Source organism: Phodopus roborovskii, unplaced genomic scaffold (genome assembly GCF_943737965.1).
Source record: "Phodopus roborovskii unplaced genomic scaffold, PHOROB, whole genome shotgun sequence".
Lineage (NCBI taxonomy): Eukaryota > Metazoa > Chordata > Mammalia > Rodentia > Cricetidae > Phodopus > Phodopus roborovskii.
The window spans coordinates 33,485,001-33,509,977 of NW_026126433.1; the positions used below are offsets into that span (position 1 = coordinate 33,485,001).

General features: G+C 40.5%; 1 protein-coding gene across 5 annotated transcripts in view; it reads right to left on the reverse strand.

Moving 5' to 3' along the window:
- Positions 1 to 24,977, reverse strand: part of Dnm3 (dynamin 3) — a 480,062-nt gene that overhangs the window by 15,119 nt on the left and 439,966 nt on the right. For 3 of the 5 annotated variants that reach the window (XM_051186097.1, XM_051186093.1, XM_051186095.1), the window contains 3 exons: positions 20,212 to 20,376; positions 12,489 to 12,715; positions 11,404 to 11,637 (listed from right to left, as the gene is read on the reverse strand). In XM_051186097.1, coding sequence (XP_051042054.1) covers positions 11,404 to 11,637; positions 12,489 to 12,715; positions 20,212 to 20,376 — 626 coding nt within the window. Of the gene's footprint in view, positions 1 to 6,935; positions 7,233 to 11,403; positions 11,638 to 12,488; positions 12,716 to 20,211; positions 20,377 to 24,977 lie in introns of those variants that run through there. The other 2 variants (XM_051186096.1, XM_051186098.1) reach the window with 1 other exon arrangement.

A 24,977-nucleotide genomic window follows, 5' to 3' on the forward strand; every position in this document is an offset into this window, starting at 1 on the left:
CATGCACTAACCTTGATAAGTTAGTCTCTGAGGTAAATAAAAATAAAATGTACTTTGTTAAAGTTTATTTAGATTGCTCTGTAGATCTGATTTAGGTTTCCCTAACAGGCATGAGGCAATATGCCTACAACAACAAAAATAGCCAAGCTTTTCAATAATGATTCATTCACATTAACTCTGTCTCAGTTGAAGATGAGGGAAAGGATTTTACAACAACAACTGATTCATTATTTCAGTAGACTTACTGAAAGAAAGTGTATTTATATCAGTTTGTAAAATACACTGTGTGGCCCTATTCCTCATACTGAGTTGCCTTGCCCAGTCTAGCTACACGCGTGATACTGCAAGTTGATAGGCCATGTTTTGTTGATATTCATGGAGGCCTGCCCTTTCCTAAACAGAAACAGAGGATGGACTGGGAGGTGAGAACAGAGGTACGGTGGGGGTGGGGAGGTTTGGGGGGGGGGGAGACTGGGACTAGAGGAGAGAGGGAACTGGGATGTAAAATAAACAAATTTATTTTTTTAAAAAGTGCATGGGGGCCAGCCTCCAAAGTAAATTTTTATTTCAGCATTGCAGGTCAACTCATTTTGGATTCTTTCTTTCCCCATGTATATACAAAGTACTATGTTGACAAGAGAGTTGCAAGGAAAGGTTGTCACTGTCTAGAAGGCTTTTTTGTTAGGACAGAGACAGGTTAGCAGTGACAACAGCAGGTAAATGTTCGCTGCCCTTTCTTTTCCTGGCTCTTGCCTCCCTTCTACCTCAGGCTCCAGGAGAGGGAGAGTCTGATCTTGCCATCTGGAGGAAGGAAGTGAGGCTCTGAAGTAGGTGCTCAGAGGCAGCTATGGGAAGTGGAAGCTTCCACTTTCAGGATATGCAGCTCCTTGGCTTTCGAAGTCAGGGGGGAAAAAGCAGGGACGGGGAGGGAAAGGGCAACAATCTGCACCTCTGACTGAAACTCACTTCTGCTCTAGGAAATATGCGAGAGAGCCCTTGGATGTCTTTCAGGCATGTGAATAGGGCTCAGAACTTTGGTTCAGAGAAGGTAACTGTGTACTTAGAAAGGTGAGCAGGATAATTTCTTTTAGAAAAAAAAAATTGCTTTACTGTAACAAATAAGTCTGAATCTGAAGATTTAGAAAAGATTTAGAAAAGACCAGCCTGGTGACATGTGGTGAGTCAAAAAGGCCAGTTTTAAATGCACCATACAATACTTTTCTTGCTCTTTGAGTGGCAAAATGGAGACAAAGGATTGCCCTGTATGAATTTATGGCCTACTCAATCGTATTCTTTAAAAAGTCCAGCAGGGGGAGCTCTAATATGCCTTAGAGCCCAAAATATAAAAACAAAGGAAGAAAAATTAAAGCAAACAGAAAAACAGAGAGGCATTGTGCCTTGTGAGCTGCCATGTCAGTGAACAAATATGTAAGGAAGACCAATTAAATGCTTAGTGAGAGGCCAAGTGACAGCATTTGGTGTGTGTGTGTGTGTGTGTGTGTGTGTGTGTGTGTGTGTGTGTGTGTGTTTGTGTAGTGTCCCTCAGTCTTTCCTTTCCATGAGGCTGAGGCTGGAAAGCAGTTAAACAGGGCTTGGGGCTCTGGGCAAGTCTAGAAGTTATTCTTTCCCTCTGAAAGGATCTTATTGTTTCTAGAGCAGCCTTGAACACTGCTTCAGAAACCACATTTTTTAAAACTGAATTTTCATTGTTGCTTGAAAGAGCTACTGAAATGCCAAGGGGTTGAGTCCTTTCCTCAGTGGCTTGTTGGGTGTTTTTTTTTTTTTTTTTTCTCTCCCAAGTCAGAAAATGCTGTGTTTGTAAAAATTGGCAAGGGCAAGAAATCATAGGTCTCCTGGGCCATCTAAAGAAAAAATTAGAGCTCTTACCCCCCTCCCCCCACCAATGGCAACACAAAGAATTTACTCAGCAATACTCAGACTAAGTTCATAAACCCCTCACTGTTTTCCTAAGAGCTAGCCTCCAATCTGGACACTGGTTGAGGGCAGCATAGGTGAGTGGATGTTCAATGTGATCAGAACGGCTTAACCTAAAGGAAAATGTTTAATGATCCCTTCTATTCTCTTGCCAATACGAGTCAAAGTTTTTGTCGTACACCTTGATGGTATGCCCACATCTACAATTTTTATACAAGCTCCTGCAGAAACTTTTAACTAGACCAATTCAGACCAAGAGTCACTAAATAAAGCCAGTCTAGACAGAAAATCTATGGGAACCATATGTCCTTCAGGCATCTGTCTTACAAAGGCTGCCATCACCCTGGAGAAATCCTCCACGAAATATGCGCTTAGGAAAACAGTGCTGTACAGCCACATGGGGAAGTGCTTATGATGACGGCTGGACTTGGAGAAAATAGAGCCAAAATGTTTATAAATGTGAGGCTCTTGTTTCCATGAACATCTGTGTGTAAACAGTTTTGAAAGGGTGGGCCAAGGTAGATATCATTTATATTTCCATTATTCTAGAAGGATCAAAAAAGTATACAGTTTTCTTCTTCCAGGGTCCTACAGAGTGTTAGAGAGAGGGATCTCAAAGCCGCTCTGTTCTCACCCGCAGAGAGCTGTTTTGAGTAAAACTGTACGTGAATGCGGCTAAAGAACCAGAACATTCTCTTCTGATTATTACCTCATCCTGCTGGCCTGCCAAGCACAGCTAGAAGGCAGGTGTCCACCATAAGTAACTAGAAGAAGACTGTTCTATATAATGGTGTGTAGGGCCAGTGTGATGAAGGGAATCAGAATAAAGGGGGGGAGGTTGCAGTAAAGAGGGATGTTCCTAAGCCCAGTTTTTCCAATTCAACATGGTTTTCTGTATCAGGGACAACAGTGCTTCCTTCCCTACTCTAACAGGATTATGTACTTTCATTTTTAACAAATGGAATAGATTCTACAGGGGAAGAAGTAAAATATGCAAATTCCTATAACAAAAATAGCATTTCAAATGAAAACTTCAAACAGGTTACAGAGACCAATGAAACATTTGTAAATTGCAAAGTTTCCTCAGGCTGTCTCTAGACATTTTACTCTAGACTATCCTGCAGGGAAGGGGACTTGGATAATATAGTAGGACTGGTAAGTGGTACTGGCATGAGTGTCCCCATGTACTGTCCTGTAACCCAGCAGACTATGAATTAATAGTATATACCAAATAAACTCCTGGAGAAAAGGCCTTGAGTTAAAACAGAGCAAAAGCTGTGAGACTATAATTTGAAGAAAAAGCAAAAAAGCATCATCTCAATGTGCTTGTTCAAAGATAATCCTGTTTTTAAAAGCTGAAGATTCTACCTGGCTTTTAAGTATTATATATTAAGATGTTGATAGAAAACAGAGTATTGGAAGTATTAAGGCCACTTAAACAATGATATTGTAGGGCAGAACACTATTCACCATGGACAAACAATTATACCAGTAGCCATTCATTACAGATTCCTAAACTGAACTACAGAGCATTTCACTGGGTTGATCAAAGTCTCCTGATGAGTTACAGGGATTTTTTTCTGAAAGCTGCTATTTATTGGTAGTTCTAAAATTTGAAGTTGGCTCTCATGCCGGTGGTTTATATATACAGCATGAATTTTATTTCGCTTTCCGTCCATTAGATACGTGGAGGGAAATTCCTGCCATGTTTTGTCTAGTTAACACATTCACTAATGTTTCCTTAATTTTTCACCCCAGAAGCCAATAATTAAGATACTATAGAACTTGCCTCACATGAAGGTTTATTATTTTAGTTATTAAAATAGTTTCTGACACTATAGGGAGTGTTTTTTAAAAATCAGTGGATATTTGGCTCAGTCTTTATAGCTTTTCCTTGTGAATGCAATTGTAGTAGCAGAGAGCAGGACCGTCTGTGGTGTAGGCCCTGGGGCATGGTACTTAAAGGAAGGTTTACTTGAAGGGAAAATTTTATTCAGACTTTATCCTCAAACCTAACTTTATCACACTACTACGAACTTTAAAAAAAATACACATGGTCCAGAATGCATCTCATATCAGTATCTGTTGTCAAGCAAATAACCCAAAGGATTACAAAATACCTTAAATGTCTTTCTCACCGGGCACTATATGGAGTACTTGTATAATCTGAACACTTGGGAGATGGAGGCAGGAAGGTTAGGAATTCAAGGCTGGAGGTGGATTCATGGTAAGTTCAAGGAAAGAGTGGAAAACAAAACCAAACAAAATAGCCAAAAAAGGCTTTCTCTTCTTCCTGTCATTAAGAGGTCTTATGCTAGATGAAATATACAATAATCATCAAGATCAGTACTTAAAATGAATGCTATATCAAAGTAAGCAGATGAAAGATACATCTAGACTAGGTTGCTTCCGAATATCTAAAGCCAAATGCAAGTATTTACATGGTAGAGGCAAATTTGGTTGTAGAATAAGACCATTTCCCAGATTATACTGAAAGCCACCTGAGGCCTTCCCACACTGCCTACCTTCTTTTTTTGGAGGCAGTGTGGTAGAGATGAGGGAGGATCTTAACTATTTAGCTCGTGATGGCCTCAGCTGCCCAGGTAATGGGGCTATAGGTATGCACCATCATGTCTGCCTTTTAGTTTCTTTCAGTTTTCAAATTTTCCATCAAAGCTTTGGATATGTCTGGGATGTAGAGTATCTGTGATGCTAAAGCATGCAGTCTTTGTTTTCTTCTCTCTCTCTCTCTCTATACCAACCTTCCCATCAAAGAAACAGGGAATGGGTGGTACCTACTGGTGAATCTCATGGTACCTGTACATTTATGGGGTTCCTACAAGGGCAGTGAGGAGAGTGCTTATACCTTGTTTCATCTTCTTGGGCTTAGATCAGCTCAAGGATGGGCAATTTCCTCTCTCTGAGTAACTGAAATTGAGGGCTCTGCCCTCACACTGATGCTGAGACATGGAGAATTTGGCTAACTGCCATTTTTATTACCCTCTCCCCTACCCCTCCCCAGGCCTGTGGACAGAATGAGTTCATGTGATTTGTGTGAGCTGATTATTTTGACTGAAAAACAGGAGTGGATATTTCTCAGTGCTCATGGGAATGGTTAAAAATAAGAAACTGGAGCATTTGGCATTTGTGGTTTTGCCTATCATGTGGCTCTGGTGCCTGAAGAACAACCAGACGTGAAGAATGAAGGCCTGCCATGGAGAGGGTTCTTGAAAACCTTGTGGCTTTCGACATTGTTCTACGTTGGAATTCTATTTTGGGTTAGAGTTGCCATGTGATCAAAACAAATACTCAAGTAATGTGGCATCTACAAGCATGTCGTGCCTCTCAGACCAAGAGCTTTCCCAGAAACCTCTACTCTGGAATTGAAAATTCTAGCCTGACCAAAAGTGTAATATCCTTTTGGCAGCAACATCAGTGTCAGCCAGATGGAGCCCATTTGGCAACTAAAGGGTGTAAATATGTGTTTAGATTCAGAGGGTTCCCCCCAGACAATGCTTACAATATGTTGGCATGCATAAGCTAAGGAATTTCAATGTTGGGCACTTTAAAATTCTATGTTTGAGCAGCAATAAAAGGATGACAAGCAGGCAAAGCCATCCAACCCTCAGCTAGGCCCTTACCTCCTTTATTTTACTGCTGGAGCTAGGCGTCCTGGGAACATTCATAGGACAAGAGGCTGCATTTACATTTTCATTTTTAATTTCCCAGCCGTCTTGCAAGGTTTGTCTAAATCTCACTTTTAATCTCTTCTAGTAGCTGCTGAGTTGGAGGAAGGGGGGGGGGGCAGCCCGTTCTCATAGCTTGCTGCCTGGCTAAAAGTGAGACATGAAATCATACGAGTCTCTGAAGCCTTTGAAAAAATACCCAGCCAGGAATGTCTGAATGGGAAAGTTTCTTGAAAGTCATCCTTGTCTTACAGTGAAGAGAAGGAAAGAGCATGGTGATAAGACTTGAGCCCTAGCTGCCTTATGTGCGTCCGTAAGTGTGGCGTGTCTACTCGCACTGGGTAGTAGGGTATTTTTCCCTTTCTCTGAGCTGACATGAGCTTGTATGTAGGAATATTCAGCGGACTCCAGCTGGTGACAGTACTGCTGACTAGCCACAGGAAAAACAGTCAACATCAAATGTGCCTTCTCCCTGGCCAGAGCCTCCTTTGCCAAACTCCTGTCTTGGCTGTCTTTCTCTATCTATCGGGTGAAACCCAGGGCAGAACTGGGCACCCTGAAATGCCAAAGAGCTTGTGCTGCAGTGACTTAGCTTAGAGACTTAGAACTATCCATTACTGACATGAGACATGGAAGCAGATGTGTTTGCTTAGCTGGATGCCTGTCACTACTGCTGGGCCAACAGCAGCTTAGGGTTGGATGAGCTGTCGCCTGTCTTCTGCAGTTATGGTATTTGTGTTTTGCATTAGATAAGTCTTATTCACTGATGTATACCTAGACACTTCCACACAGTTCACAAATTCTGACCTTTGGTACACTTACATGTTGTATGTGGGCCTGACCTAAAGAGACTGCCAGCCATCTGGTCTGTGTAAAATAGACTCCACTAGACCCAAGGTAATCTGACTTTCACTTAAACCTGAAGAGTGAAAACCTTCAACATTAACATTTATTGCTGCGAAAGTACATCGTCATGAGTTCAAACAGTACACTGAATTAATAATGGTCTGGTAAACAGAATGGGCTTTGGGAAATATACATACATAACAGTGGGCCTTAAAGTGGATGTTTTCTTTAGTGAACAGTGGCTGAAATTTTAGTTTCATTAAAGTGCCATGAACTCTTCATGACAACTCATGTTAAACCTACAGCAAGGTATCAGTTACATTTGGAGGTTGCAGTACCAATTTTTTTATAATATGGTTGTCTCACAAGATGCCTTTGTTAGCAGTTCTTATTATATTTTTGAATGTTTTAAACTTTTAAATCTAATTGCTAAAAAAAAAATAACCAGTTCCCTGATAAATCAGAATATCTGGTTATAATTTTTATTTTTTTCTTTAAGGAGGAAGGCTAGTGGGGAGAACAGGAAGCTCACAACTGACATCACAAAGCACAAGGTGATTTCATCCTTTGTCCCAAATGACACTTGGCTGCTAAAAACATCAGTTTTAGAGGGCTATTCGGGAGAAGAGCGGGTAAGTCTGGATGTTTCCGTGTGTGACCGCAGGGGAATGACACCCAGGCTAGTCACACAGGTTGCTTAATTTCCATGTAGGCTGAGCCCCACGACTTCAAGGCTCGGCAGCTTCCTCCTTCATGGCACCAAACCTTGATGTGAGGATAAGAAGGAAGGGTTTGTGGTTTGAAAATTTGGAGACTGGCTAATAAGACCCCCCCAATAAAAGGGATGTTGTGTATTAACTGTAATGCAGAACAACAAATAAAATGAATGAGAGAGTTGGGATGTAGGGTTAAACAATGCAGGCCACACAGATCAAACATTTAAAAGTAAATTATGAAAACCAATTGCCTTAACTTTTATAATATGGGGGGCATTGGCCGTGTCTTTGGAAAGAGATTTATGCATCTTTATGCATAGCTGGCTTAATCATAAGGATGCTGAAATGTAGGGTTCCCTGTGTGCTATCTTAAGTCAAGGAAACCACCGAAGACATCAGTGAGAAACTCTGGGCAAGTCTTGATGCTGCCCTGGGGCTTCCCAGTCTGTGGGGGCTTTGACTTTGTCATGGAGGCTCACAAAGGGCCATTTCTTGGTTTCTATCACCCAGGTGAGCGGAAGTAAAAACCACATGGAGTGAACCAGGCCTAGCCGTTTTTAAAAAAGAAACTGTCAGAGATGGGTGGGACAGAAAAAGTGCTTGTCTAGTTCAGCTTTTCCAAAGTAGAAGAAGATTGAGTGATGAGGTAAAGGAAGTTTGTTCTTCCTGGGCTAGAGACCCCTCCTCTCACCCTTGTCCCTTCTGACCATTGCAAAACAGCTTTGTCCAAGAGAAGGGGAGATGACAGATATGTAAAACGGTGCCAGAGTTAGCTTTTTCCAGGAAACACATACTCTGATTCAGCTAATTTGTTCTGTTAATGTCAAAGGCTGTAATCTCCAATTAACTAATTTTAAGAAGCAGTAACTGAAAATAGTTATGCTAACTCACTAACTCTGAAGTTGGTGTCTGATGATGATTGGGATCTGCAATTAAGAGAACCAGGAATCTAGAAAGAGGTGGTGCTGTCTGCTTGAGACCATCCTTCTAAACAAAGAGCTGTGGCTGTTGTGGATTTTCAAAAAGGGGTTTTGTCCTGTCAGAGAACTTGAATAGAGATAGTTAAGCCATGAAAAATTGTCCCAAAGATCATGGATTTGTGTACACCCGGCTTACTAATAACAGAAGCATCTGTGCTAGTGGGTCTCCCTGGGATGCTCTCTCCCCAGTTCGGGTGGAATTAATTAAAACAGGCGTGCAGTTTGCAGTATTTGCTGCTCTCCCACCAAAGGGCTCCAAACACAGAAACCAGAACAGCCTGAGAAGTTGAGCAAAGCGGAGCCAAAAGATGACTCCACCACCTTGCCTCCACCTCTCCTTTTACATTAAAATGGAAATATACAGTAAAGATGCTGGTCAGAAAAGACAGGGCAGTCAAAGGTCCTGTGCTATGCAAGGGCTCTGATGGGCTTGGAACAGGGTGAAAAGTCAGAATCACCAGTTGCTAATTCAAAGTATCAGGAGGAAAACTTCCTGGGCCCATGCTAGGGTGGCTGAATCTTTTGTCTCTCAAAGTTCAGTTTATTGCCTTTGTACTACTACAGGCCAGCAGGGAAACAGAGGAACACATTTTGTGCTGTGTTGTCATGTTGTGAGTTTCTGGTTGAAAAAGGAGGAAGGTCCCTTAAGAAAGCAAAGAACTTTGGTGTGCGTGTGTGGGTGGGAGGGGTGGGGATCAGATGTTCTCTTTGAAAAGCTGAGCATTATTTTCCTGGAGATGATGGATAGGGGCCATCTTTCTCTCTAAGAGAAAAGAAGCAAATTACAGAAGAGAATATATAGACAGTTCTTCTCTTTCTCTCTTTTGAAATCTTAAACCCCATTTCTGGCTTGCATTTGGTGGGACTCCTGCTCCGGCTTTATTAAAAACAGACGTGTTTTCCGAATCTTCCATCTAAAAGCAAGGCTTTAAGAGGCGTCGGGTCCCTGACTGGCCTCCAGCTCGGCTCAGGTAGCTCCCACCACAGGGATTCCCTCCCAGCCTGCTTCCCTGGCTTCAATCTTGAGAGTTCAGCACAAACTACCAGCTTTCGCTCTTTCAATTCTAACTCTGCATTTCTGTTTTAAATTTGGGGCAGTACACAAAGCCAGATCAAGTTAAGTCTGGCTTTAACTTGAGAGCATTCTAAAAATTTTGAATAGCTCAACTGTTGTCCTACAAATTCCCCAATGAGCAAGGTTTCCTTAAACGTGGTGGTGCCCCCTCCCTGGCAATTCAGCATTGACTTACTGACTCCCACCCTTCTGCCTGCATGCAAGCTCAAAAATACCAAAGCTAAACTCCAAGCTGCTGCTCAACACCAGAAAGCTGGTTTAGCATCCAAAAGCTGATTTTTCTGAAGAGCACTGGCAAGCTTAGCTTATTGGAAACCAAGAAGAAAAGCGGTCAATCAATCAGGCAAGACTTGCACACTCATTCCTGAGCGCCACAGGTCCCTCTGGCTCCTTCTCATAGTAAAACAGACAAAACAGCAGAGTTCAAGGCTCCCTGGGGACTTTGCCTTCCCACTCTCACATCCCACCCCCACACTCCTTTTCCTCACAGCCTCCATACCACCCTGGCACAGCGGCAGACACTTTCCCAGTCAATTTGAGGTTTTCTAAAACAATAAACTTGATCTTGCTTGTAGCAGCATTCAATGTTGAAATGCACGTTTTTGATGTGTTAAGGAAATTCTTCTGAACACTGCCGAGCAGTGGTTGACAAGTAGGGCTTTGCTTCCCTGAGGGACAGCAGCCGGTCTGTATTTTCAGTGGTCACAACTTGGAGGATACAACCGACAGCTAGTGACTAGAGACCAGAGATGCTGTTAATCATCCTCCAATGTACAAGAGAGTAGCCATAGCCGAAATGTCAGACTCTGAGGGCCCCAGTGCCAGTCCCTACTGTGGTGGTTGAGCCTGGGCTCCCAAGTCAGGCTGCTATGCTAGCTAGGGATCAGAGCCTGGTGGAGTGGCACTGGGCAAGCTGTTTTACCTCACCGTCTATCTGCAAAATGTAAATAATAGTCTTATTTTATTGGATTCATGAACCTTAGATAGAAAGGTATGTGTGAAGCTTTTAGGACAACACATACTTAGAGAAAAATAAATATTACTAGAAATTTAGCTTGATTTTAGACAAGTCACAAGCAAGATCTGAACCACAAGACTGCATTTTCTTTGTTTTCTAGATAAGGACTTTAGATTTTGGAGGTGAATGAGTCACCCAGATCTTATGACTTCAAAGCCAAGTTATTCTTGCATACCCTTTGTCTACCAGTTTGGGGTTCTCTTTCCTCTGTCCATTACCCTTAAAGCCTTGAGGATCAAAATACAAGCATCATGGTCATAAAAGTGCACCATGGGTGCGTGGACAGGACTATGTGTGACAGACTTAGATTTTGCTTAATGGGGCATATGCATATTCTCATTATCTGAATTAAAATGTTTAGCTTCATGCATGGGATTCATTTATCTTTACATTTCCCCTGATTTTGTGGGAGAAAATTCCATAGTACCTTATAACCTTTAAAAATGCCAGAAATAACTGTATATTGGCTACATGGATGAAGGTAAGAATATAGCTTTAATGCAGTATGTTTCAGTTTCCATTACTGATTAGTTTATGTTGTTTGACAACTAGACCAAAAAATCTGCTTAAAACTGTCAAAATTATTCAGTTGCACAGCAGTCTGTCTGTTATATAATCCTTAGGTCTGTGTTACAATCTCTATAGATTTTAAAACAACTGCAGATTAATTGGCTATACTATACTTAGTTTACATTAAAATTAGTGATATCGGGGTCATAGTACAAAGGGTAGAAGGATAAAGTTCCTTGAGTCATTGGTTTTCTAGGTTTCTTTGGGTAATGGAGAAGGCAAGATCTTAGCCCATGCACCCACCTCATGACCTATACACAGCTTGCCACAACTCAGCCACAGCTGTTTCTTTCAAAGCCCTGGGTCAGGCACTATTACCTGGCTGGTAAAATGCTCCTCTCTGGGTCCCATTTGCTTTGGTCTCAAAAATGAAACATTCAGATCTGTGCCAGTTGGTAAATGAGAGGATCCAGTGACCACAGAGGGTATCTTAATGGGCTGAACCATTAATTTGTCTTGTGCTCACTGCCCCAATAGCCAGTGTGAAAATTGCAAACATATATAGTAAAATGTTGTCTGTTACAATGAGAAGAGAACCAAGGAGGATCACGGGGAGCCTGCAACACAGCTTGCTTACCTTGGAACACTGGGGGGTGCTCTCGTGGGTCTGGACGGAACTTGTGGAGGGGTTCCGAAGGAGTCACTGTTGGGAAAAGGAGGTAGGGGGCCAGGGCGGAATGGGACTGGGGGAGCCCCAGAGTGGGGGCCTGGAGAGGGAATGGCAGGGGCTGGTCCACGGCCAGATGTGGGCCTGGTGAGGGGAGCACTTAGAGTTGGCCGCCTTTGGGTGGTGGGGCTTGGAGGAGGTGACCTGAAAAAAAGAAAGCTTTCATTTGTTCACTCTTCCTTCTTTTCAATTAATCTTTTTAATAAACAGTTTTGTAATTTGCTGATTGCTTTTTAAAATTGACTTATTTTTTGGCTATCTAACTTAGGTGTTATAAGAAGAGGTCCACATACATAAAAGGAGAAGTTCTGAGGTTTTGGTTTCCTTCCCTACTCTCTGGAGACAATCAGTACCAATTGCTGGTGTTTCTTTTAAACATATAGGTGTGTGAATATTTTCGCTTTATTGTGTGTGTGTGTATCATAACAACACTTTCCCTTCTTTCAATCTTATCTTTCCACTTGGGAAAACTCAGCACTATTTTACTCTTTTAATGATACTGTGGTGGTTTGAGAGAAAATACCTCCTAAAGGAAGTGGCACTATTAGGAGGTGTGGCCTTGTTGGAGGAAGTGTGTCACTGTGGGGGTGGGCTTTGAGATCTCTTTTGCTCAAGTTTCCTTCAGTGTGACAGACCATTTCCTGTTGCCTAAGGATCAAGAAATAGTCAGCACTATGTCTGCCTACATGCTGCCATGCTCCCTGCCATGACGGATGATGGACAGAACCTCCGAATTGTAAGTAGCCACCTCTTTAAATGTTTTTCTTTATAAGAGTTATTGTGGTTGTGGTATCTTCTTTATAGCAATAGAAATCCTAAATAAGATAGCCTATTTCATTCATTGTAAAGATTCATCCAACTTGTTGGTGAAAAGAGTTGTTGGTATGTTTTGACACCTCCTGAACTTTTGCCCTTTTGCTTTTCAGTCCATATTGGATTGGGAAAGCATCCTTACAGAGTGGAAAGGCTCAGGTGCTGTGGAGCTTCCTCCTTACCTGCGGGAATGCTGGAGCCAGGAGTCATCTACTGGAGGTGGGGCTGGGGTTGACACAGTGGCTGTGTTGATGTCACCAATGATCACAAGGGCTTCTTTCAGGGCCTGGTACATTCGGAGCATCTCATCCCGGCGCTGAGCCTGCTCAGCAGACTCTTCCATCAGAGTGTTTTGGTCCTCAGAAGAATATAGTTGTGCTAGGAGCTCAGAGTTGATGAAGTCTTTAACCTGTAAGAGAAATTAAAAATGAGGAGGAATATAGCCCACAAATGTGTCCCACTCCTGAGAAAAAAGAAATGCCATACAACTATTTTATTTACCATTGCATTGGTGCACAGAAAGTTTTCCCCTCTGCCTTTGGTCTTTCAAAACAATGATGGTAAGCTGAAGAAAGGTTAGACCTTCTTGCAACTGCAAGAGTAGGGGGTCATTAACTCAGGGAAGGTTTCATGAGGTTCTCAGAGGCTATTTGGCTTATAATATGTATTTGGCTTAGTATGCAAGTTAAGTGTGCAAGCAAAGTAAAAGATATACTTTGTGTTTTCTAGATGTTTGCAAGAAAAGTCAGTTCACAGTGATGCAGACTGGACATGAGGCTTCATAGATATAACAGATACATAAACAGTGTACATTGGTCTTAGTTGAACAGTATCTTATAGCAGGATGGAAATAGAAGGGTACATTACTCAGAAGGAGAGAGGACCAGTCTCCATGCTTTATCAGATATAAGCTTCAGCCAAGCACTTTATATGTCAATAATGAGAAAATATCAGCTAAATCTATGATAAAATATCCCAACTATCATTGAATTTAAATGCATGTTTATACTAAATGTGAGAAAATGAATGTGCAAATCAAGGAATTCCTTTAAAAGTTATATGATTTACTTCAACATGTAGTGATGAAATAAAATTAAAACTTTACAGATGCAGAAACAAATTTGGGGAGTGTTTCAGTGACTTTTCTAAGGTCATATAGTTATAAGACCAATTTAAGATTTTCTAACCAGTGCTAATTCAGATTTCTGAAAACATGAGATATAAATGTTCAGAAAACACAATTTACATTTCTTCATCTTCTCTTTGTCTTTATTTTGTTTGTTTCAAGACAGGGTTTCTCTGTGCAGCCCTGGCTGTTCTGGAACTCACTTGCTCTGTAGACCAGGCTGGCCTCAGGCTCAGAGATCCGCCTGCCACCAAAGTACTGGGATTAAAGGTGTGTGCCACCATCTTCTGGCACTTTGTCTTCTTAGTGTCATTGTCGTAATCCAGGGCCCTTTGCATAAGTGTATGCTACACCACCAGCTTAACATTAAGAGTTTAGAGCAACTAGCGAGTATGACAATTAATTTAAACCAAGAAAAATAAACCAATTTAAAGTTTTCAGCTCTTCTATTATTTGAGAAAGCTACATCGCATCTGAATTATTTAGATCTAGGTAAAATGCCAAAGCAAGAGTATTTGTTTAAAATTCAGAAAGGACACCTATCAGGTGCTCAGCTAAGATTCCTGGATTGTAGTTAAGATTGTTATTCAAACGAGAAGATTCTAAAGCACAGTTTTTTTTTTTTTTTTTTTTTTTTTTTTGTGGACTTTTAAAAATTGGGAACACTGGAAGAGGGCTAAAAAGGGCAGGGTGCAAGTAGGTTAGCACTTATAAGTGAAGTCAATGGGTCACATGGGCCAAAGAGAGGGGATGTCTTCCTATATTTTTTGTGTAGCACTTGGGGTTGGGTATGTAGTTCATTCATACCACTGGGAGGAAGGCAGTCCAGTTTAGCTGGTATACAATCCTCATATATTAGCATGACCCACTCACTGTGAATAAATGCACTTTCAGTCCTGGTCCAAGGCTAGGATCACAGTGGGCTGGGTTGCATGCATGTTATTCCTGGGCAGTGTGGAGATTTGCAAAGACAGGCTAACCCAGAATACATATTGATGAGCCTTCAAGATGATAGATAAAAAGATAGTTGCTGCCAAGTCTCAGAGTTTGATCCCTGGGTTTCAGATAATGGATAGAGCAAGAACTCAGTTCCTTGGAAGTTGTCCTTTGGCAAGAGTACTGTAGCACTGTGGATGAACACATACACAAACCACATCCCAAAATGAGAAGTCAGATAACTAGTTGACTTCACTACCTGCCCAGAGTGAGCAGAGACTTAAGTCAAGCTTGGGTAAATGGTGGATCTTATTTCTTGAGAGGGGAGGGAAGGGAAGATTGGAGAGAAGACCAGTTTCATTTTTTTTGGGGGGGTAGGGGTAAAGATTTCATACATGTAAATAATTCTATTTGTAAGAGCATCAGCTAAATTAGGCTACAGAGTTCCTGCACGCATTTTGTAAAACAAGAGTGATTCGAACATGGGAGAGATGTGATTATACTGTATTCAGGGGACTGGCTGGTGGGTATAAAAAGTAGATTTGATCAGTAAGTCTGGGGAAAAATTATAAGAGCTGTGATACTAATGAAACGTGTTTTAAACTTTATCACTTTGGCAGTATGACACTATAAAAGTCTTTTGACAAGTGAAACAAGTCTTTAAAAAAGTTAATCTGGTTTTTAACTGGGGGAGGGGGGGAGAATTTGCAAGCTTAGTAGTAGAGATAGACCCAATAGGAGACAATTGTTTACTCATGGACTGATGAGGATTTATCAGTGCCATAGGATGGGAAAGATGGGCACATGTGAATAACATTACATAGGAAAAATCATCTGTCAGTGTGTACATAAAAAGGGTGAGAAAGAAGAGAACCACTGATAGATGGCTCTGGCACTGATAACTGAAAATCAAATGGCAAAAAGAAAAGTCAGATCTTCATAAAAAGTAGAATTTGGCCTTAGAAATAGTTCATGGCCTTTGAAGATTTATTCTCTTCTAAACACACATGCAGGTACCTATGAAGGCAGACATTTGTACAGACCTTCCTTTGTGGGGTGTGTTCGTGTGCACTTGGATATGAGGTGCAACTTAAAACTCAGAACCAGACGATTTCCCTGGCATCAGTCATATGTTGAGCTCTTTTGAAACATCACATCTTGCTGGAGTATCACTTAGGAGCTATTAACTACAATTTTAAAAGATGATCCAAGAATAGTTCTGAAGCAGATCTGAATTATGAATCAACAGTTCAGTTATGGAATGAAATACTAAGGAGCACTGATATTACACACTGAAGCTTACCGCTGTCCATTATTCTTTCATTGGTCAATGTTCTGAAGGAATGATGGTTGTTGATAAGAGGAAAGACACATTGCTATCGTTTTCCCTGTATTGGAAACATTGGGTAGACATAGGCAGGGAACTACATAGAGCTACTGCAATAGTGTGACTGTAAATGTACATGCTTAAAGACCCAGAATGGATTAACATTTTATTTTTAGGCTGTCTTCTGGGTAGCCTAGCCTAGACTTGCCTTTCAATGCTACAACTAGATTCTGGGACAACAACTCCAGTTGGTGGGGGATGGGAGTATGGGGAGGGGGGTTCCAGACACTTGGGGCTTTCTGAGCTCTTTGGGTGTCAGTGGTACAAGTATTTAAGTCAAGGACTGTACAACAATTAGAGACCAGTGGATCTCTCTTAAGTGATAGCATTTGGAAAATACCTCAGAGGACAGAACAGACCAATTATACTTGGATGGGAGATTTGGAGCAATATTTATGCTTTTAATTATAACACCTTATAACCTATACAACTTTGTGTGGCTCACAAAATTTCTCACACACAAAATCCCCTTCCAGCTCAACTCTGCAGGCTAAATAAACAGGCATTACCACACCATGTCCCACTGCTCAGTGTAAAGGAATGTGAGGTCATTAAAAATGTTCCACATGTTTTCCTCCTTCTAACTTTTAACCCTTCCCTAGTCCCCTAGAAGATGTTTGGCTCTTATCTTAAATTTTCTTTGTTATGACTGAGCCATTTTAACACCTTCACCAGGAGACAGTTTGGTTGCCCGGGAGACCATTTCCTACAGGGTAGTCTCTGCATGAAACAGGGTGGATTTGGCTTGCTCACATGTATAAAGCTTTTCACTGAGTAATTTCATTTTGTTCACCTGGAGATGTGACACTCAGGTCATCGTCCTCTCACCGCCACCTCCCACTGCCCCAACCCTCTGGGAGATTTAGTTCTGGCCTTTTTCTTCTGCAAAATACAACCTCTAGGGACTCAAAATTCAGACAAAGGAGGTCAGAAAAAAAATGCACAAGCTGTGAGATCCAAAGTCCAGAGAAGGGCAAAATATGAGGAAGAGTGGGAATGTTCCAAGGAACAGGGAGCCTTTTGTGAATGTTTTTTGAGGTGTGGGGAGGGCAGATGCTATGTTTGGCCTCTACAACTGGATCAGGGTCTAAGTGCTAGAATAATGGTTTGGCATAAAGGGCATGGTTTAAAACTAGGGCACATAATACTACTTTTCCACCAAGAATGGATGACAGGAGCATCAGGGTAGACATGCAGGGGACTTGGGGACTCAGTAACACCACTCCAAATATGAAGTGACTCTGGGTTTCATAACTTCAGTGTTTTCTTTCTTTCTTTTTTTTTCTTTAAATAATTCATTCCACTTTGTATTCATGAGTTTGTTTGAATGTGAGTCACAATGTTTTAAGATTTAAGACATTGATTCTCATGTTTAAATGAATGCTAATTAAATCTTTGAGTCATAGAACTATCTGGAGAGATAGTTCTGTGGCCATACTGGGTAGGGCACAAGCTCTCTCTGTAGGTTTGAGTTCTTGCTCCCAACCCCATGTATCTTCTGCTGCTGAGTTAGAAACAGCATCAGATGGAGGATACGACCCTGAGCACCACCCCCAAGCTGTGCAATCTTGGGCAAGTCACTTAACCTTTCTGTGCCTCAGTTCTCCTTGTATAAAATGTGGAAAAAAACAATTGCCCTGGGGTGGGGGGTCAAACAAAAACTACCCACCATACATGGCTTCCCTCATTCTGTGATGGAGCACTCCTGGTAGGGGAGTACTATGGGGGAGACCCCATTGTCATGGGCTGTTATGTGTGCTAGTCTTAAAGTCCCACACAACTTTGCTGCTATCATAAACTCGCTGCTCCTTTGTACCGCTGTTACCTGGTATGTTTAAGTAGTGAAACAGCTGCTGGGTTTCAATAGACAAAGGCTTACAGTATGTCTGAGGCCAGGCATTTATTGCTCGGCTTTAAACTTCTTAAACAATTCCATATGGAGAGCTGAGTGGCAGAACACTTAATGTAAACTTTCAAAGGAAACTGCCCACTGAATCCTGCACTTTATGAAACTGGCTGAAACATATTCCTTTTCAGGAGGCTGGACCACCATTCCCGCTTCAAGGGTGAAAGGCCACAGGCGGGGAAGACAGAGAGAGCCCATCTTTAGCATTTATTTGTTCTGATGGAATACCAGTTTATAGAATAGGTAGAATTCAGACTATGTTTACAAGTTGTGATTCTATTACTAACTCTCTCATTTTATCAATTGAAACTGAATTTAGAAATCCCAGCTTTCCTGCATGGAATAGGGCTGTTGATTTATTAGGTCTGTTTCTTTGTACTTAACAGGATACATCTGGAATGAACAGAAAGGCTTGGGCATTGAGATGCCATGAGAATGTAAGTACATTGTTTTAAGAAGATTTCATTCTCTTTTTGAAATAAGATAACTTATTTTCTTTTTTGAAAAAATATACTAATACTCAAGAAAAGTCATCATTGTAGGTATATGCCACTAATGTATGGTAGATGCAAAAGTTACATTTCTAGCAGAGACTGACATCACTTCCTAAGAATACAGCACATCTTGATAGTTGGGTTAGTTTTCTCCATGCTCCTATTAGTCTCTGACCTTGGAGTTCAGTTATTAATTGACGTCTCCTTTCCCATGACTCTTATGTGAGGTCTCTCTCGAGGTAACTGGCAGAGCTTTCCCTTTGAGAATAATATTCTGTAGGTGGGTGTTTGGGCATTTCATTAAAGCAAGCAAATTCAGCAAGAAGGGGTTGGGAATTACAATTACCCATGTGTGTTGTATGTTTTCATTTAATGTTTGAGGTGAAAGTAGAATAGATTTGCAGCAGGAATTTCTTCTTCTGCCTTTTAGCTAATTTGTGTCAAGCTACTTCTCAGAGCCACAGGCAGGAAGTATGATTTCCTGTGCTGATGATTTAATATAACACAGAGCAAAGCAGAGCTGGAACCGAAGTCAGGACTAATGACTCTCGGTAAAACAGTGGAAAGATAAATGATCCCTAATCAGGAAAATGTTTAAATAAGCAAGTGCCTGATATGCCACAGCAAAACAACCTGAATTCATTTACGCAAAGTTAAGAGGGTAATTTTCAAGACACACAGACTATTCGTTCAGTACTTCAGATTTGTCTAAATAGCTAGCAGCCACATCTGTCACATTGTCTGATGGTTCTGTGAAGTCCCTTCGCTTTCCCACTGAGGTTCCAGAAGTGGCTGACTTCAGCTCAATAGGGCTAAAAGGCTGGGCTCCAGGGCAGACAGCTGACCCTTGAGCAGCCATGGTGATGTTTCAACTTTTCCAGCTCATTGCTTACCTGCTACTTAGACGTCAAAGCATCCTGTTTATCTTCCTTGGATACATAAAAATAGTTATATATAAGATTGGTGGCCTGAGTGCCTGAATGCACAGGGCTTCTTAAAATCAAGGCATATACAACTAGAGGTTATAGACAAGCAGACAGTCATGAAGAGCTTTAGAAACGAACCCTGAGCTACAGAGAATGATTACTAGACCTTTAAACAGGCAGCCATGTTAATTACTTACATTTGCCACAGTACATGTCTATCCTTCTGGAACAAATCCTTCAGGAAGACACAAACTCACAGCAGTCAGCTGGTCACATAAAGTCAAGAACCTGAGAACTGGGCTTAGAACCCAGGTTTCCCCTGAATTCCAGTTTAGGGCCCTTTTCAGCTTTGTAGTCTGATATTTGGCTTCTCATAAGCCATGTTCATAACATCTTTAAGACAAAAGAGATCTATGAAGTGCCTGGTGTCCCATTTAACAAGATCCAGAAAAGGCCATTCTCTCTTTTTTGTCACTTTTACTTTAAAAAGTGAACTATCAAAACACAACAACAACAACACCCAAAAAACAGTGCATAGGTTAAGCACCACATTGAGACTGCTACCAACCAAAGAAGAAAAGGGCCAGACAAAATGGATCCATGAATAGCATTCTTGCCTTAGGAATCAAGCTGAACCAGACCCTCATACCTGGAATCCCAGCACTTGGGAGGCTAAGGCAGGCAGGGTCCCCTGAGTTCCAGGACAGCCTGAGCTACAGAGTGAAACCCTGTCTTAAAGAAATGAAAAAAAAAAATCAATTGTGACATGTAACTAACTGCACAATCAGGGGATAAGAGAGAAGTTCATCATCATATTATCACAAGCTGTGTGTGTAGGAAAAAGTGTTCTCAAGGTCCAGTCCAGGCATCTGATCTCATTGTAAGTCCATGAATATGGTGTTCTCTGCTCCTTTCTAGGAGAGAGACAATTAGAAGGAACTTTATGCTGTGGCCAGAAGTTTCCTCTATGTTCTCTCTCAGTGGTTACCCACTTATAAACACAGAACTACACACCCAGGCAGTAAAATACTTTGTTATTAAGGAAATATCACAGAGACACTCAAGAAAAGGTTATCAATTTCCAGATAAGGGAGGGTTAAGTTAAAAGGGGAAAGTTTATAATTACTTACATTGTTGATCATAAGATGCATTATTGTTTTTGGAATTAGGTCTCGGATGCATTTGTTGATAATTGACATGTAGGAGTCTACTAGGTTGCGTATGGTTTCCACTTGCCTCTCCAGCTGTGGGTCCATGGAAAAGTTTTCGGCTTGGCCATTTTCATCATTTTCATTCTAGCAGAAGAGAAACAACATGTGGATTATCTCATATTCTCTCAATCAAACCAATGCCAAGGCTCAAATGATTGATTTCTGCTCAGATCTGTCAGAACCTTACAGCTGTCATTCTTTGAACTCACCATGTTCTGGCAAAAGCAAACACTTTGAACATTGAGATGAATAACCAAGTAAACAGTACACCTAACAATATACATTGGGAGAACAACTTATTCTTAATCCATTGGTAAGCTGCCCAAAGGCCTGAGTCCAAACAGATGATGCAGATGTGAGCCTCTGGGAGTAGTCTCTGGGGATCCTATAGATTAGAATAACCTTGATGTAGCCTTGGCACTGCTGCATTTACTCTGGATTGGATCAGCCCAGATTCAAGCCTCAATCCCTTAGGAATGGCCAGGAGTCCAAATTTGAGATCTGGAAGATAATTCATTCTTTCATGCACTTGCTGGAATCTGCTGTGTAAATTCATGCTTGTGACACCACTGTGGAGGACTGGCTCCATTGCGGAAAACCACCATTTTAACTTCCAATGTGTTATTCTTTGAATAAAGCAGAACCCTTTCATACACAAAGAATTTATTTATGCAACATGAGGAAAGCATCTGTTTTCTATACTCTACGACTTGAGCTAATTAATTTTGGCTTATCCACCCAGAGGCTGGGCTGGAATGGCATCTTCATCATTAAGAGCTGACCTATTGGCTTGGCATTGAAATCAATTTAGAACAAATGGTCTCTATTTCAAGTCAGGTCGACCCATCTAACCCTCAAAACATCATACAGATATTGTTAGTGGTCTGGCTACTTTCTCATTTTTGGAAAGATTTAATTATGAATGTAAAGGGGGGGCGATAATTTATTGCTTCTAACATTGGCTTGGAGAACTTTTCTTTGGAAATGTACGTACTTTGATCTGCCAGGTTTTCAATCAGCTCCAGGCCAAAGCACTGTGCTAAATAACTGGATCTATAAATGACAAGCCCTTTCTTTGACTCGATATACATGTATGAAAGCCACATTTTTAGGATACAAAAGCATGGATAATAAAAAATAGATTAAGTGTCTCTTTGAAAATGTGAAATCATATGCTCACTCTAAAAATCTGTGGTCCTTTTCTGTCCTGAGAGTGTGGACTAACAGAATGAGGGGGTTTCTGGGGTGCTGGAACACTCACAATGATAGTGATTCTGTTTTTGTTTGTTTGTTTTTGTTTTTTTTAAGCGGTCTTGGGTCACTGAAAGAATTAAATCTGGTATAATAGTTTTTGTTTTTTTTTAAATGAACTTGTGACAAACACCAAAATCATTTCTAGTTAAGACTTTATTTAAAATGTCTAACTACTACAACTGCACATACCCCTGTTACCTACAGAAGAACCTGCCCAGAAGCCCTCTCTCCCTAGTTTGTGTAGAGTCCCTTCCTCTGAACTCACTCCTGCACTTGCTAACATTTTCTACCATCCCTCTTATATCCGGGCTTTCTCCCCAACTGCAGTCTAGAATTGTATTTCTCCATTCTTAGCATATATTTCAGTGTTATCAGAGGAAGGAGTAAGTGGTTCATGCTAAAATGAGTTTACCTAAGTAAAACAAAACAAACAAAAAACCCACCAACCTGCCCTAATGCACTAAACCTAGACTTTTGTAGGGAAAAAAAAAAATGTTTTCTGTGTAAGCCTTCACAATGGTGACAATGCAATCCAGTTTGTTTCTCTGGCCTATAAGACATGGATTTTGCTATTGTATTTAGCAATGGGTATGATAGCATTTCAGTATCAATCTCTTCCCTTTTCCAGTGCCTATTTTCAGCATTTATTGTGCTTTCTATAAGCACTTTGTATAAAAGAGCTACACCTTAGTGCTAGGAGGTAGGCACCAGGGTTATTGTATCTCAAACAGGAGCATAATAGAACTATGAGCTCTGAAATCCATTCAACTAATGTAAAATATGATTTCAAAAAAAGGAATTATAAAATGTATTATGTCAATTCAGTTTTACACATGAAATAATAAAGAATTAAATTTTTTTCTATGAACATGTCATTAAAATACTGATTCTCAAGAACCAAATGACTGAACTAAAAGAGGAAAGCTGAATAAGCAAGACACAGTGAACCTCCAGGTGGAGGGAACATTATTTGATTTCATATAGAAACAAGGAACCTCCCTATTCCACACTACACTTAATTAATATTTAGCCTTGCTTTACATTTGCTTTTGTACTTTTTGAAATCACAAGCAGTAATCAAAGTATCAGAATGAACAACAGACACAGGGAGAAAGCACCCCAGGGTAGTCATAGGCTAGGACTTTTAAGAGAATCCCCAACAGTTCATGGAGTGAAACCAAGAATTGGCAAGTGGGATTGAATGAAATGAAGTTCCTGCACAGAAAAGGAAGTAAGTAAAGCAACAGACTACAATCTTTAGCAGCTACACATCTGACAAGGTATCAATATCTAGAATCTATAAAGAACTAAGAAACTCGAATGCTAAAATATCCCAAATCCTCCGGTCAACAAATGGACAAATTAGTAAAGTAGCCAATACATACTTGAAAAAAATTTAACATCCTTTAGCCATCAAAGAAAGGTAAACTTACACTGAGATAACAAAAACCAAAACCACATAAATGCGGTGGGGCAGAGGACACTTGCACATTGTTGTTTGGAACAAAAGAATGTGCTCTGCAACACTGAAATCAGGATGGAGTTTCCTTAAAAAAACAAAACAAACAAACAAAAAAAAAATTAAACTACCACATCATCCAGCTATGCCACTCCTGGGGACAGACACCCAAAAGGAAGTCAGTGTAACACAGGGATACCTACTCAATCATGTTTTCCAAAGCATGTCTCAGTGTAGACAAGCTATAGAATCTGCCCTGGTGTCTTTCAACAAGTGAATGAATGAGGAAAATGTAACACACACACACACACACACACACACACTTACTTTTATTCTACCATAAAGAATCAAATTATGCCTTTTGTAGAAAAATAGGTGGAATTGGTACATTCTATTAAGTGAATAAACCAGACTTAACAGACAAGTATCACATTTTTTTAAAATGTGGAATTTAGATTTTACACATACAAACATAAATATACACATACATACATGTAGATAGAGAAGACTGGGGGATAGAAGAGAAATCAACATGGCCAAAGCACATGATAAAGTTGAAGAAGAATATCATGGAATTCATTGGTTTGAATGGCATAATACAAGAGTCAAGGAAAAAAAAAAAAAAAAAAAAAAAAAGCCAAGTTCTGAACATAAAAAGTTAAAGGAATTCCAAAATAGCCAATGGGACAATTTGACATTCTACTTAGTTTTTGGAAATCAAGTAGACTTGTGGCCTCAAAGGAATCATAACTACTCTGGGAATGCAATGGACACATTAGGGAAATCACAGAACCCAGAATTCAAACGGACTTTGATTTTACACTAGAGCAGGAACTGGCCCTTCTAGCATGTCTCTCAGGTGAATGGGAAAGAGTCTATAGGTGGATTTTTTTTTTTTTTTTTTTTTTTTTTAAACCAAGCACTTGAGCAAGCCAACAAAAGCTCCTTCCCTCTACCTAGGACCTCAGCTCAGATCCTCTCGCCTCCTTCTGATTTGTGTGCTGTGTATAAGTTTGTACTTTTTTCTTTGTTTAAATTACAGGATTGCAATTGGATTCTTTGCAGCCGAAGCACCGAAATGGCAGCTGTTGATCATTATCCTCATCAAGGGAATGTAAAATAAAAATAGTAATTTGTCTCTGATCTTTGGGGCAGAAACAGAGTGGTCTGCAAACATTTAACCTTTTATGTGCAGGTTCATTGATGCTGTTTACAAAATGTGAGTAATACTGTAGGAACATTTTTTTTTTCTGAAAAAACACAATGGATAGGCCATCTTGCTGCATATTTTTTTTTCTAAATAGCTTTTGAGAAATCTAACTAAAGCAATGAAAACAACCTTGCAAATATGAAGTTTATAGAGTTTCAATAACTTATTTCTTAAAAATTAGTCACACAATATTAAAGAAACAGACTTTTTCTTTCTTGCAGAATTTAACTACAGAAATGATTACACATCTTTATGTATCTTAGGGGCAGTATGTGGACATCTTCCAGGATCCCAGCCTCTTTTTCCACTGTGTAGGTCCTGGTGATTGAACTACTTGGGCTGTCAGGCTTGCTGGTAAGCACTTTTACCCTTGGTGGCCCCCCAGTTTTTAGTATAAATTCTAAAGTATACTACTTTAGCAGATGAGGGAGTGAAAAATTAAATGGGGACAATTTTCATTAAATCTTGAAGACCCCATTGCAGAACTCTGAGAACTTGTCTGGAACACCTAGTTTTCACGTCTTTTATTTTCCTTAGGAAAAAAAAAAAAAATCTCTAAATTATGTCATATGTGTGAGGACCACTGGATCCATCCAGAAAGTGATGTTGAGCTCAACCTTTCAAGAGTGGAATAATAGATATTAAAAATGTCTAAGCAGTAATATGTACATAAAATTACCAAGGCCAGGGACTCAAGGCATATTTTCTCAGCAGTGGAGAACACAGGATAATACCATACAGATTATACACATTTTTTTCCAG